This window comes from Lepidochelys olivacea, assembly GCF_965140295.1.
Source record: "Lepidochelys olivacea isolate rLepOli2 genome assembly, chromosome: 17".
Taxonomy (NCBI): Eukaryota; Metazoa; Chordata; order Testudines; family Cheloniidae; genus Lepidochelys; species Lepidochelys olivacea.
The window spans coordinates 18,864,331-18,880,448 of record NC_140427.1 but is presented as its reverse complement, the minus strand read 5'-3'; the positions used below and the strand labels follow the sequence as shown (position 1 = coordinate 18,880,448).

At 38.2% G+C, this 16,118-nt stretch overlaps 1 protein-coding gene and 1 long non-coding RNA gene across 5 annotated transcripts in view; one reads left to right on the top strand and one right to left on the bottom strand.

Moving 5' to 3' along the window:
• LOC311532579 overlaps nt 1–6,178 on the top strand; it is a 114,705-nt gene extending 108,527 nt beyond the window's left edge. For both annotated transcript variants that reach the window (XR_014714410.1, XR_014714411.1), the window contains exon 5: nt 6,084–6,178. This is a non-coding gene — a long non-coding RNA (uncharacterized lncRNA). The remainder of the gene's footprint in view (nt 1–6,083) is intronic.
• The window catches only part of CUX1 (cut like homeobox 1), a 406,407-nt gene that overhangs the window by 52,315 nt on the left and 337,974 nt on the right, over nt 1–16,118 (bottom strand). Inside the window, exons 24-25 of one of the 3 annotated variants that reach the window (XM_084651150.1) lie at nt 12,579–12,843; nt 5,427–6,707 (exon numbers count right to left, since the gene is read on the bottom strand). The exons of 1 other annotated variant lie outside the window; for it this stretch is intronic. In XM_084651150.1, coding sequence (XP_084507276.1) covers nt 5,990–6,707; nt 12,579–12,843 — 983 coding nt within the window. In that variant the 3' untranslated portion in view covers nt 5,427–5,989. Of the gene's footprint in view, nt 1–5,426; nt 6,708–12,578; nt 12,844–16,118 lie in introns of those variants that run through there. One more of the 3 variants, XM_084651151.1, reaches the window with a different exon arrangement.

Below are 16,118 nucleotides of genomic sequence, written 5' to 3'. Positions count from 1 at the left end.
AACAATGGATTTATTTTTCTTAAAGTCTATTGTTACATATATTTAATACATGGTTTATTCAATATTAACTATATTAAAGCCATAAAATGAATAGGGAAGGAAAATAAAACAATTTTTGATGAATAATACATACCAAACTCTTATATAGTACTTTTCATCCATAGATCTCAAAGCACTTAACAAAAGAGGTCAGTATCACGATCCCCATTTTACTGATGGGGAAACTGAGGCACAGAGAGGCAGTGACTTGGCCATGGTCACCCCAATGACGGAGCCTAGAATGGAACCCTGCTCTCCCAGGCTCATGTTTATTTTCATTATTTAAAGTAATTTGGAGTTATATTTTAAGTTGTTTGGTACTTTTTGAAAATCTTGTATTTATACAGAATTTTTTACAGGCTCTTTAATTTAAAACTGTTTGATTATATGTATGACATGGAGGAAAACATGTTAGTGCTTGGCTAGAGGGACCACAGAAAGTGCCATGGAAACTGGAAGGCCTAGCATAATAGTAAATTAAACTGAATGCTGTGTTTTACACTTGTTATGTCTGTATAAGTTAACTGTGGGAGATCAGATATAAGCAGCCTGTCTTGTTAGGGGCTGAACAAATAATGAAGTCAAAGGAAAGACTTTCCATTGACTTCAATGGACATAAGATTAGGCCTTAGACCAAGTGACACCTCTTGTTCCTCTCTCTCTCTCTCTCTCTCTTACGATCTCCATGAAATCCTCAGAATTAGAACCTATGGAACTCAAGTACTGTATATGGAGTGATTTTAAGATCCAGTATACATAGAGATATACCTGGGCTGTAATATAAGCAAGAGAGATGATTTAAAGAACTCACTTGCTTAAAAGAAAAGCAAAGATAGAAAAGAGAAGGAACAAATGGACCCTCCATCTGCATGTCAAAAATCTTTATGAATGTATTTATTCATTGTATTTGCAACGAATCACTTTGCTACATAACACTGTTGATTTCTTAGCAACCCCGCTAAAGGCATTAGTCCGTATTACTAATGACATTTCAGTTTAAATGAGGAAGCTGTTTTGGATTTAAGTGCAAAAATGCATCTGAAACCAATTACTTTTTTGGTATTTTTATAATTTAAATATGGTCAAAATGTTTTTCCATTTCTAAACTACCAAGTTCTTGCCAAGAGCAATTTTTTTCATTTTATAGCAGAGTTCTAAAACCCTTGAAATTAGGGATTTTAAGATGGAAACTCTGACAGACCCTGGACTGCAGCATTGCTAGTGGGGACTGCTATTTTTTTTAAATCATATTTATCACATTATTCTGTCAGATTTTCCCCTAACTCTAATTTATTTAAATTAATCAGCATTATAATTTCACTTGAGCTAACACTGGGATGACGCACTTTTCCTCTAGATCGCTGTTTTCACTTTTAAAAGATAGCAAAATGGTAATATTTTAAAATAATGAGGACTAGAGAATATTGCATAGAATTCTGTAGTGTTCATTAACCCCTTCTCTGTAGCGTCCCCACATGAAGGTTACGTTAAAAATTAATGCAAAAACCTCTTAGCTAATGAGAAAGGCATGCGATTTTTACTTTTAGAGATATCTTATTCTAGTAAAGAGCTTATTATTAAACAGCTCATTTGACAGATGATATGGATAGAACACACCAATGCAAGGCTCCTTAAGGAGTGACTCTACCCACAAAGTCTATTTATAAATTTTGCAGGAGTGCAAGCTAAACTAAAATGATTGAGTTCCATGGCATTCAATAGCTACTCTAACAAAAGAAAAAGGGTTTTGTTATCAGTAAGAAAATCTTGTGATTCCATGGATAAAGGAAATCGTATTTATAAAAATGGAACAATTATAATCAACAGGCATGCTTCATCCGCTCTCCATTAACACAATAATAAAAGAGACCATCACACTTAGTTAAATCTCAGTATTGTCCTCTCCTTTTTGCACTACCCATCCAGAGATAAAAATGACAGAATTTTACCTGCAGTATAAAAATATTGGTTAAAACAGCCTGAGGCCTATCCCTCCATTGCTTTAGAGAAAGTCTGAACTGTAAACAGAAACAAAGGTTTTTAAAAAATGCTTTTAAAGAACATAAAAATGGAAACAGTCTGCAGAAAACCTGTAATGCTAGAGACATATATGCATGTTCATCTATCTGGAAAAGTACTAAACAGCATGCCTTCAGCAAGTGCTCGCTTTTCAGTCTTTTTAACTCTATAAAACAACTATGCATAGAGAACAGCCCCACAACCTTTCACCTTTGTTACTCTCAACTAATCAATGACTGAAAAGCATTGAAGAGTCCAACTCTTTTTACATTACTTCTCCAGTAGCTTTTTATCAAGTAATGAAGACTAGGAGTGTAATACTAATTTTCCTAACAACATTAATTTCAAACATACTTCATTAGCATGAAGAAATATAGCTAAAAATCATTCACCACAGATGCAATTTAACCCTTTTTCAACCAGGGAGGTCTTGCCAATTTGGAAAACTAGTAAGGAAAAAAATCTCCAAACAGGAGAGTAAGGTAAGGTATCTGACAAAGAACTGTAACGTGATTCCTAATTGGAAGTCTGGAGTCATCCCAATGGCATTCTAATAGTTATACATACTTTTTACCTATGACATTATGCATGAAATGACAAAAGGAACTAAAGCATTAATAAAGTGCCAAAATATAGGGAATACCAAGAGCATTTTATCTGACTAATTTTATAATAAATACTGATGACAACCCTTGGCAGAATGGGGTGACTTATGAATGCTGTCTTCATTCAACAAAATTCTATGCATTTTAAGTGGTATAATGGAGTTTACAGTTAACTGTTAGTGTTATAAAGGAAACACATCCTCTACAAGAGAGCTACAAATACGCTTTTTGAAAACTGACATAGCATTAACAAAAATAAGCAGACACTTTTGAGTGTTTGGCTCCTCTAATGTAATTAGCAGAAACCTGAAAACTACAAAACGAAAGAACAAAAAGGATACTTTTGAAGGCACTTAAGTATTGCTTATCAAGAAGAGAGATTAACCCTTAATGCTGCATTTGGGTTCATGCTGTAAATAAAATTTTGCTTTCAGTGACAGCTCTCAGTAAGCATTATTGAATGCAATAAAGACACACACTTATTCCACAACAGGTCTGGGGACCTTAATTAAGCAAAATAATAAATAGAAGAAAAAAAAACACCCTACAAGCAAGCAAAATTTAACCACTTGACTGCATCAAGCACCCAGATCTCAACCTGATAGAAACAGAGGGTGGCAACGCATGGCAAATATATTGTTCTAAAGTAAACAAAGGAAACTGATTAAGTTAGAATGTAAGAAAATATCAAGAAAATATAAGAAAATTAGAAATTCTGTCTCTTGGCTGAACTGAAGATGTTTATATTTTGTTATTACTCATGTTCAGGTACATATATTTGAATGGAACACACATTCATAAACAGAGTTGTATTTTATAAATCAAATCAAAACATTTGCTTGTAAGGAGACACTGTGGTGAACAGAAGATTTCTAATGGTAATGTTTTGATTTACCATGTCGTTTGCTGGAAGTTTTCTCAGCCAAACTTTATGTCCCTATAAAGAAGTCACAGTGATTCTAGATGGTGCGATCACATGTTCCAAATTTTGTCTTCGCTCACCACAGAAAGGGCCAGTTGCTGTCTCTGTTTATCAAATTTGAGTTGTGCACCACAAGCTAAATCTCTGGTTACCCAAGCAGGTAATTTGAAATGACTGTAACAGTAAAAACAGTTAAATAAATCTCTGCCTTTCAGCCTCCTAGAGCCTTCTTTTCGTGTTCATGAAAAGGCTATTTTTTTTTTTTTAAAGTGTAGTGACTCTTAATTTGTGAAAACTTGAACTAAGTGCTGCTGTTGCACGTTGAGACTGTAAATGAAATACATAATTTCTAAAACATCATGCAAGAAATGTGGGTTCACATCGTACAGTCAAAGTCCTACTAGTTAATTAATACAAGCACACTGAGGTGTAATATTGGGAGCATACCTTTAAAATTGGAACTCCTCTCCCCACCCCCCAAAATCAAAAAAGTAATATTAATTAAACTTAAAAAGTAATGAATGCACCATTAAAGTGTCATCAAAAGATGCTGACCTAAGACAAAGGTTTCAATGATACACAATACGGTCAAAAAGTCTTCAATCAATAATATACAGTATGACAACTACATCTTGTAAATTATACCCAATACTGCCGGCAGTCTATCCCTCTAAAGAATATTTGCCCCCTTTCATCCCTTCCTAACAATCAGATAATAAAATACAGCACCTATAAATAAGCAAAAAAAAAAAATATATATATATATACCGAAATCATCTATTGTTAGTTTTAAAGATATGGCAATAAAGGAGTCTAAATTAGCAAACTTGTAGAAGCCATAACTGATAAAACAGCTTATTGAAAAAAGGTGGCAGTAATGCACTCTATGTGTGCACAAGTACATAAGAAAATACACAGACGTATAAAATTGCACGCACACACTCACGCACACACATCCTTCCACACACCTCTATGCTCACGCATATACATATAGACAACAGGAGGAGTCAGAGACAAGTGAGAATTTGATTTGTACTTTGATCAAAAGTTTTACGCTGTGCATAAAATAATCTGAAGGGCGGAATAGTCTGGACTGGGATTCAAGAGCATGAATATTTTGGTTTGGAGTTTGGGCTATTTACATCTTGGTCACAGCCCATCTGATACCTGCAACGTATTCTTTTTCTACACAAACAAACTTCCCACAAACTAAAACATTTAAATCAGTGCTTGTGGTGGGAAGAGAGTCAGTAAATGGCTACCTATTGGAGGAAGACATCTCTTCATCTGAGGCAGGCCCAATTCCTTCTTCGTGGTGTGTGACATCTGTTACACATGTAAATGAAACTTTAACTGATTTCAGGTTAGTTGAATGCTACAGGTTGTAAAATATGTCCCCAGAGCTGCAGGCTGAAATGTTACTGGCCAACTTTTTTCATTTCTCTTTCTTTAACAAAAAGGTACTAGATATACCACAATTCAAATGAAATGATCAAGTACATGCTATTCTAAGTTGTCTCCTAAACCTCCTGGATATGAGGTCTGATCAGCGTGCTCTGTGGTTAGAGGTTAAAAAGCAGATTATAAAATACCTAGATTCAGATTTTTTTTTTGTCCTGATTTGGCCTAAAATGGAGTGTATTAAACAAATTCTGGTCTGCAAAAGACCAGAATCAGTTAAAGCTATGAAACAATGTGCACTACGTGTCAATATTCTATTTCACTTACAAGAAAACACTAAGTCAGCTACCACAAATTAAGATATTTTCCTGATGTGACTTTTTTTGTTTTGTTAAAAAATATGTGGAGTAAATGTGTTTTTTTTTTAATTCAAAGTTTCAAACAACACGATTCTTTTCTTTTCTTGAAAATATTTAGGAATCCAAACTAGTGTGTTTAGAGTCGGTTGACTGTGCAATCTCTTAGTGGCAACTGAACAGCTACAAAAAACTTCTTATTTTTCCTTTTTGAAAAATCTCCCCTTTTTTCCTGGTTTAAGAAGATAATAGTGTATTATCGCTCTGTAGCCATTAGATGGCAGATAAAAAGCCCCCTTTAAATATGTGGGTTTGATTTTTTTTTTTATGTTTTTGTTTTTTTAAAGCCCACACCAAAGAGGAGGGCACAAGGCAAAGCTGTATGAGTTATTCCAGAAATTGTGGAAATCACTTAGGGCATTAATAAAAACACTTCAGGGTACAAAAAAGCTTGACCACACATTTCAGTTTTCTTCCTTGAAAACACAAACATAAATTGGGCTTAACGCTCCTTTTGTTTTCTATATGCACCTTGGCCTATGGCGTTTTTGCCCTGTGGCCTGCAGGGCGGTAAGTGCGCAACACAATAAAACCAGTAGAGGTCCAGTTTAACTTTCCCAGCTCTCTAGAGTTGGGTGAGTTTAATCTCAAAACTCCCATTCGACGGGCTCTTCTCGACTAGCGGCCTTCTCTAAACGGTGTATTATGTTGTTCAAGTTTGCTGCTTTCTTTTTCCTCAAGGTGTTGTCCCGCGTGTTCTTGGACCTTGCTGCCTCGGAAAAGCTGAATAAACTCTGAATAGAGTTGGCTTTCTGTGAGCCTGCAGCCAATGTGGAACTTGTACTTGGCACACTCAACATTTTCTCGGAACTTTCTTTTGACTTGAAGGAGCTCTCCCCTGTAAGGACTGAGGTGGAGGCAGCTGAGGTAGAGGCATCCTCTTCTGTAGCAGAGTTTGGCATTGTCTCCAGAGTTTCTCCTGAACTTTGAGACCCTGGCGGAGAACTCTGACGTGGTGCTTTGAGCCTACCCTCATCATCAGTATCCTCCAGGCTCTCCATTCCCAAATGGAAAGACTCTGTTTTCTCTGATGTTCTGGCATCTTGTGGTACCTCTTCCCCCGCTTCAAAAGCCAACTCTGCTTGCCCTCCCTGAGACTTTGTGGTTGCATTGCTGTACTCGTCCGCCTCCAGACCACTTTGCTTTCCTTCAGGTGGGCCTTCTGTGTCCACACCATCACAACTGTCTCCCTCAGAGCTGTGAACCGCCCTGCTGCTTCTGGCTGAAGGAGAGTCACTTGATCCAGCCTGGCTCTGACTTCCTGCTTGGATTTCTTCAATGAACAGCTCTCGACGGATGCGAGATCTAGAAGACACGATAACAGAACGATAAATTTGGTGCTAGCCATTCATAATCATAGACCACAGTAATATGGTCCAACTTACAAAGTCCATATCCATATAGAAACTCTCCCAAAGTGCAACAGGAAGAGAAAGGGGATGTCTGGATCTGGGTTTTGATTTGCACCCCATTTTTACTTTGGGTAATACTCACAACATGCCAAAATTTAAGAGATTTAAAGAGAAGTTGATCCAATAAAAGATATTACCTCACTCACTTTGTCTCTCTAATATCCTGGAACCAACACGGCTACACCACTGCATATATAATTGTTGTAAATCCGATTCCTTCCGACTGTTCAGTTCAATAATTACCTCACACTCTATGCAAAGAGTGTAAATTTAACTTTCGTACAGGTAACAGAATTGTTCTAGAATGACAGTGTGTTAAATCATAAATAGACTTTCTAGTTTAGTTAAAACAATACTTGTTGCTGTTAGGATATAGATATTCAGGCCAGTCTGCAAAGGCCTGTACTTTAAGAATTTAGGTGTATTCTTATCACTTGGCTAGTTCTAGAGGTATAAAAGAAAGAATCAAAATCACTGTCTGCTGGTGTAAGGGCCTTCTCTTACTGTGACAGTCTGAGGCCCTGTTCTTAGGCTAAGGCCTTTGGCTAAGCAGCAGAGGCAGCCATAAGCTGGGAAGTGAACAGTCACATCCTCACATTCCAAACTAGTCACATTGAAATAAGGTGCTATTGGGCTGTTAGGCACTATCAGGACAGAATTGTATTCCTATCACCTCCAGAGAAAGGGAAGTGCCTAGAAAATGTAAAAGGAAACTTAGTTTGATAGCATCCTGTCTGGCAAGAACTCACTTATCAATAGCTGGGATGTGAAATCCTCACTTCTGTATTGTCTTGTCATTATAGTTCCCACTTTGCTATTGTTTGTCTGTATAATCTCTGTTTGGTTCTGTGATTGTTCCTGTCTGCTGTATAATTAATTTTGCTGGGTGTAAACTAATTAAGGTGGTGGGATATAATTGGTTACATAATCATGTTACAATATGTTAGGATTGGTTAGTTAAATTTCAGGAAAATGATTGGTTAAGGTATAGCTAAGCAGAACTCAAGTTTTACTATATAATCTGTAGTCAAGGAGGAAGTGGGTGGGTGTGGGTGAGGGAAATGGGAGCAGGGAATGGGGGTAAGAAAATTGGAATCATGTTTTGCTAAAGGGGGAAATGGGAACAGGGAATGGGAGTAAGGAAGTTGGAATCATGTTTGGCTAAGGGTAGGAATGGGAACAGGGACACAGGTGTAAGGCTCTGTGGTGTCAGAGCTGGGAAGGAGGATACTAAGGAAGGAAACTGGAATCATGCTTGCTGGAAGTTCACCCCAATAAACATTGAATTGTTTGCACCTTTGGAATTCGGGTATTGTTGCTCTCTGTTCATGCGAGAAGGACCAGGGAAGTAAGTGGGTGAAGGAATAAGCCCCCTAACAGTTGCTTTAGGAGAACTTCAATCCAAGTTACGCACATGCTGACATTTCCAATTTTACAGGGTCATACGTGGTTTATAAAGGGGATCAAGAGACAAGCTCATAAAGATCTCCCATTCTCACTGGAATCTCACTTCTGAGAGCATGAAGCTTCAAAGGGTTCCTGAAGAACCTTAAAAGATTCCTCTCTGATGAGGGCACAGGAATTCAGAAGGGATTTTTTTAATATATAATTAGAGGGGAAACAATTTATAAACACCAATAACATTTTGATTTCTACTCCTAAAAATTAGCCATGACTTTGCCTAAAATTAAACAAAAACCAGAAAAAATAATTATTACAAACAGGAAACCCTGATCAAAAGTAAGAATATACTTCTGAATTGACTTTAGGGCAGTGCAGCTTTCTGACTGGTTTTCAGTCTATGAGCCCAATGTGACTTCTGCCTTATTTTTTATTTATAAATTTAATTTCAGAACATTAATAGTCACATGACAGGCAGTGCACTTCTAGGGAATTAATGCACTCCACATATGGGTAAAAGTTACCTAATGTTCAACTTTGTGCTTCCTACAACATGAAGTGTGTAAAAATCACCCAGCAACGTACATGTCATTTTATTTGAGCCTCTCATAAGGAGTTTCCCAATGTCCTGGATCACACAGGGAAATGAAATCATGGGTGGCCTGGGATTTTACTTAGCCTTGATAACGAAATCAATTATATAATCGTAATTCGACTGTGATTAATATAATTGTTTATGACCTCTGTACATTATACTGCAAGATACGCCCCATGTTCCTATATAACAAGAAGAAAGAACCTTAGCGCAGGAATAGTGTAGACACAGTAACAATTTAGAGAAAACTCTGTCAAAAAGAAAAATACCACTGGTTTTAATGAAGCGCTGCCTTGTCTTTCAAGTCACAGATGAAAAACCTTCTTCATGTTTGTGGCAAGTTTTTAGAAACTTAAATTTCTCGCAGGAACTAATGTACACTGGGAAGAACACAGACTAGCAACAGAACACCGCTGGAATGTCTGCTTTGTGTTTGAAGCTAATGACATTATTGACTTGCTTCAGAGACAGTACAGTACTTCGGCAGTAATTGCTGACATGACTTTTTTCAGGACCGGGGACCACAGGTACTAATATTAATTTGCTATTAACATTACATCTATGCATTTTATGTTTATTACTAGGCTTTATTTACTTCTTATAAATCTCCCTTTATAGGCAGTGATCCAAAGCACACTGCTCCTGCGGTGCTCACTGAGTCAGGAGAAGGAAACGGATAACTTCGTGTCTGCCCACCTAAGAAATGTCATTTAAAATACCACAGTTCCACTTAAGAAAGTGAATCACAGCATGCTCATTGAACATTTGGCCACAGCTCTGTTTAGTATGGGCTTGTTTGATGGATGTGTAAATCCCTGGAATTGATCCCCAACACACTAGGTCTGGAAGTCAATAAAGCACTAAATTAACTAGGAGACAAAGTCTGTACAATAAACAGGAACTGGTGCCAGCAGCTAGGAAATTCTGGACAGAAAGTACCTATCAGTGGAAGTTGAATACCACTAAATCAACCACACCCTGAAGACATTCTTCAGTGTTATTCAAAATATGAGGCTATCCTGGGGATTGTGCTTGAGTTCATTGTACATGTCTTTGCACAATTTCCAGGATCATACATAGACATTTAATATAGTGATGTTTCCCACAACTTTTATAAATTAAGTTGAATGGAGTTTAATAATTTAATAGCACTGGACTGGAATTTAAGAGAACAGGGTTTAATTGTTACCTCTACCAAAGGCTCTCTAGATAACCTTGAACAAGTCACTTAATCCCTGTGCCTCAATTTCCCATTTGTAAAATGGGGTTAATACTACTTCCTTTCTTCCACCCTTTGACTGTCCTACTATTTAGAATGTAAGTCGTTTGAGGCAGGGACCGTCTCTTAACATGTATTTGTTACCGCTTCTAACACAATGGGGTCCCAATATGAAAAGGGGCCTCTGGAAGCTTCTGTAATGCAAAAAAATACACTCAGATGTATATTATTCTTATATATATGCTGAGTCTTGAGCTCTGGAAACAAACAAAAAGGTTTAGATGTGCTTGTGGATACAATGAAATCTTTTCTGAATATTTATATTTCAAAGCGAAATTCTCTCTCTCTCAGGTATTTCCACAGTGCCTCTTGCTGTGACACATACGTGCCAACACACATTCTTTACACAAAGATGGATGTGAGGGCATATTCTAATGCAGCAACAGTTTGTGGAACGTATGGCATTAGCCATATACCCAAAGTATAAGCACTGCAGTAACAAGATTCCTGAGGCCCCGAATCCATGACATTATGGACATTAAGAAAAAGGTATCAAATTCAAGAGGAACAGTACACTACGGCTTGTAATGGGACAGACAGCAGTTGTACCAAAATAAGTTGTATGGGAGATATAAAACCCACAATGCAAGCTAAAATTGAAAATGGGCTCTTGACGCCTTTAAAGTACGACAAACAACACATTCTTATCTCTCAAGATTCCTTACAGTTAGAAAGGGAACCCTCTTCAGTTCCATGAATTCATTTCTTGTACCACCTTATATATATTAATAAATAATAATGATACCTCACATTTATAGAGCACCTTTATGCTGAGGCTCTAGAATCACTTCACAGACATTATTTAAAGTTCACATTATTAATTGTTAATATTCTTATTTTTCAGATGGTGAAACTGAGTCACAAAATAGTAGTCCATAGCTTGATTTTCAGAGGTGCTAAGCACTCAAAAAATCCCACTGACTTCGATCAGGCCATAAATGACTTGCTCACGATCACACAACAAATCAGTAGTGCTGGGACTAGAACCTGAATTCCCGATTCCATGCCCTGTATTCCAACCATTAGAGTACGTTGCTGCCTCGGTTGTACATATTTTACTTTGTCTATAACAGCAGGAGTATTCTGAATTAATGTATAGCTTGGTGTGGCTAAATGTGCTGATCGATCATGACTTGTCGTGCTTTCTCACAATGTGCCTAACAGAAGACCTCATGATAATGAGGAAAATAACACATGTCACCAGATTACTCTCATTCATCTGTATAAGTGAGAACAGCACATTTTGCTGTCAGGCTGAAGGGAACAATTTACACAGGCATTACACTCCAACTTGTGTATAATTGCTATAAGTGAGAAAGGGAATAGTTGTTTGTATATGCAGAACTTTAAACTAAGATGCAGTATTTGCAGCGCACACAAATCAAATTGAAGTACAAGTCAATATGACAGAGTAGAAATGTTACCACCTACTGGTGACTATATTTGTTATTTTCCCTCAACTACTACTGTGTGTTCTATTTCTTAGCTCTGTCATTAACAAGGAGTCTTTTTCTGTGTCCATAGTGGCCTCGGAAGTGGCAGAGAGGAGCTTAGAGGGAGAAATCTTTTAAAATGTGAATTGTTTGTTCAGGTTTCTTAAACTGTCTTCTGATAATCAGGGACTCTTGGTTCAGAAAGCAAGGGACTGAGGCTTGTATGTTTTCTTCTACCCCTCAAATTATAACTGTTATATTGATCAGTGCCAATTTCTGGGACAAAACTGTGTTAAAATTATGAGGATTCCTGATCAATTCCCTTCAGACAGAAACTGAGTGTGTTTATCCAATTCCTTCTACTTCTCATATGCTGGTCAAGCACTGAGTCTTTAGTAATCAGAAACTACTCAACGCACCCAACTTGTGGTTCCTTTTAATGGAAAAAAGGGACTAAATTGAGACTCCAATCTCATTTTATTTCAGGGTGACTCTTGGCATCAAGGATTTATCATAATAGTGTAATAAATTTGCAGTCACCTCAGATATCATGATTGTCACTAAGCCGCACACCATGGCCATTTGGAACTTCCTGGAGACGGAACACATTCTCCTGGTCCCAAATCACAGGTCTCTATATCTTGAGCTAAAGGAAAATCTCCTTTAATTTTCAGCACTGTAAAAACTGTTCTCTTGTCATAGGTCCGATTCCATCCAATATAGGGCAGTAGTACACACACTATTATAAATATCCCACGACTGTGGACCCTTTTAGTTTAAAGTCCAACTCTGACGTATCAAATCAAAATGCAGGATTTCACACAGACAAGAACTATTTATTAAGTCAATATGTGGGTATTTTTATTCCCCAGGAATTATTTTAAAACTGGCATATACTGTTTGCACTATCATTACTACTATAAACTCCTTGCTAATGAGACAGTCCCTTCTGTATCACTGCCCAGCACTAGTTAAGGCAGACAGAAATAAACAGCCTTTTATGGCTAGAGTATATACTGTACTCACTGGAGATGCTGTGTGGGACATGTACTGTACCTGTAATTGTGGAACCAGTTGATCACTGTGCTGGTTTTCAAGTTGAGCTGTGTAGCAAGTTCCTCAATTGTTTTTGGCGATGGGTATGGCTTTTGCTGATATGCTCGTTTTAGAGCTTCTTTCTCTTCTGGTGCCAGCACTACTCGTGGTTTCTTTAGCTGATGCTGTGGCTGTGGGCTGGCTCCCTGGCTATAGTCTATTCCAACTGAAGAGGGCTCACAAGGTTGACTGTCACTAACTGAGCTGTGCCGTCGTTTCATGTAGGCTGAAAGAGAAATACAGAATCATGTAAATATAAAGTCACCAAATATAAGAACTGCAGAGTAAATGCAAAGATCCCAAATTGTGAGCTCGGGGGGTGTGCATGCTGGGAAGGAAGGAACAGGAAATGAATTCTGGCGTGGATCTGAAAGAGACTGCAAGAGAAGGTAGAGGTGGCAGGGAAGAGAGCACAAACTAACCATAAACCTTTCTAAGTTTCCCACCCCATTGGTGAATATGTGAGACAAATAATGGACATAAGAAGTTAAGTGTGGCGCATAGTTCTAATGTTACTCAACAAAAGTCTGAGTATTTTATGAGCATGACATTTTAACATATACATTCAGTTAGGACACTTACGCTGCATTGCAACTGAAATATTCTGTGCTTCTTGGTATTTAAAGCTTCCTACTGGATTATACTTAAACTACAGTAGCTGATAAAAGCTGAAATCACAACCATGTTCCAACACCAGATGGCACTTGGAACCTGTGGAATCCTGACAATTTTGCCTCAGCCCTAAGGAACAGTTCAGAGGTTTGTTGCTTATTCCTACAGATCTAGTCTTAGACGCATACACTGGAAACAAGTTATAAAAAAGAAAAACAACCGACAGCCCCTTCCTTTAAGCAAGATTCTTTACAATACAATTTGATGGGTACTACTGCTGTGAGCAGTTAGCTCATTTAGGTCAGTGATGGGAATCTGAGCAACTCCATTAGGCTCCTTCATCCTCCTGGGGTGAGGTGGTGATGGACCATCCTGTTAAGTTCATTGAGAAAAGAGATTTGGCTAATGATGTCATTGCCTTGATTGACTTGCACTGGGTGGAGGGAGATGGGATCAGAGTCATGCAAGAGCATTGTCGAGGAGGCCATTCCCTTGCAGTGAGAACAAAGCACTTCCAGATTAACTTGATCAATACAATGTTGCAGTGGCCTGATAAATATCTTTTAAATTATATTTATATATAAAAATCGTTTGGAGCACAGACTCATGCCATAGAGATTTGGAAGCTAGTGAAGTAGGTCACCTGAGCCACCAACAAAGTCTTTCATGAAATGAATTTTTTTACCATAGGTTTTATCTTCAGGAATAGGATGCATAGATGATGATAAAAAAAAAATACAAAAGACTTTTACATGAACAGAAACAGGCCACCTTGAGCTACAACTCAAGTTTTCTGGGTATAGAGCTCACCCTCCTTATAGTACCAGGGAGCTGGTTTAATAGAGTACCCTTCTGTTCCTCTGCAGGACTGCCTGGGCCTTTAGTGTCCAGCTCTGCTTTGTCATTTCACCATCTACGCTGGTGGTGGATCTAGTGGGACTGTTACACACTGTCACAGGAGTATCCAAGTGAATTCTGAACATAGTGTTTAACCTTCCTGGGTACCTGAACTGCCTGCATTTTATTTTTCCTGAATATGTCGTCTTGCCTGTTGGATCACTGGTATGGAACAGAATGTAAGAACCTCATTATCCATCACTCTGCCGTGTCATATATAGTCCTGCACCCATTTAAGAAAGTTAGTTGTATTTGTAGCCATGTCAGTCCTAGGATATTGGAGACACAAGATGGGTGAGGTAATATCTTTTACCGGACCAACTTCTGTTGGTGAGAGAGACAAGCTTTCGAGCCACACAAAGCTCTTCTTCGGGACCTGAGAGTGGCTCAAAAGCTTGTCTCCCTCACCAACAGAAGTTGATCCAATAAAAGATATGGTCTCCCTCACCCACATTGTTTATATAAGAAAGTTATTTTTAAAGGTTATTCCAATCAACCAAAGCTATATAGGATGTTTCAACCAGTGGGGAAAATGGGAAGCAGTTAGTGGTAAACAACATATGGGGCCCTACCTCTGCAGCCCCTGAGGTGCAGCTAAATGCTACAACTTGTAATGCTGGCAATTAATATGACGAAAATGATATCTTACATTTATAAAAGGTCTTTGGAGTCTTTTGAGATTAAAGTGTTTTACAAACTTCTACTGATACACAAACTAGACACAGGGCTCCCTTCATTCACCACTGTAACAGCCAAAACAAGGGTGAAGAATGGTATGTGCTCATTAGAGCACTGCAACACTGCCCAGTAATTTAGGAGACAACATGAAGGAGAACAGCACATCTAATTAAAAATGTAAAAAATTTGTGCTATATCCAACTGAAGCCGCCAGAATTTGGTCAGGTCACTGGGCTTAACATCCTCCTCTTATTCAAAAAGATCTTTAATGAGTGGTCAGAATCTCTTATCTCACAGCCAAAAGATGGCACCTCCAGCAACACAGAGTTTTCAATCTTCATTCTGGGACAAGAGCTCAGGCCAAACTCAAGAGGATGAGCACCACTTCCTGGAGAACTAGACTTTCCTGGGAGGTGTTCCATCCAAGTGCAGACCTGCCCAAACTCTCAGTGCTGTCACTATTAAGCAAGAACTGCTAAAGTCTGTATCTTTCATGAGACTGGAATAAAGAAACAATGATGACTTACAGGGAACCCGACTTTAAAAAAACCACAACATCCACCAGTTGATATTTTTTCATCCAGATCAGGTTATTTGACCATCGCTCCACTGGTTCAAGGTCACATATTATGCCATCTGTCAGTGTGCTGAACCAGATTACTAGCTATGTGCTCTGTGTGAAGCACTCTAGATGCTTTAAAGATGATTTGAAAATATTATTTTAAACAATCTTTGAATATACACAACATCAGGGGAGATTTCAGCACATTTTCAAATAAAGAGAGACTCAAATCCAAAGGCAAGTTACAAACATCCCTGAGTTTTGGAGGAATTTGGTTTTGGATACAGTTTTGAACTTTTCCATTAGCCACTACTTCATAATGACCAAACTCACTTCCTAAATCCAGTCCTTGGGAAGGTTTGGACTTGGATCCTTGGTGTTGGGCCCAGTTCTGTTTGAGGATTTTACCCCCTTTTTCATTGTTGTTGTTGTAGACCCAGCATTGCCATGTTCCCTTGGCAAGTCTTCCCAGCATGCAGTCGGCTGGAAGTGGCACACCCACCACCCAACAGCACTAGAGGCCTGCCGACTGGGATAAAACAGAGCCCTTTTTAAATAGAATTCTTATCCTACCTGATACTGAACAAGCTTATTACAAACGAAATGAGGAGGAAATATAGAGAATTAACATTTCTCCCGTCAGGAGGCTTCAGCACTATTCACTGGGGAGTGCAATGTTTCCAGCAGCATCCACAGTGGGGTGCCATATGCCGTAGAAGCTAATTATTCAGAGTAAGGTAAGTGGGGGGAAG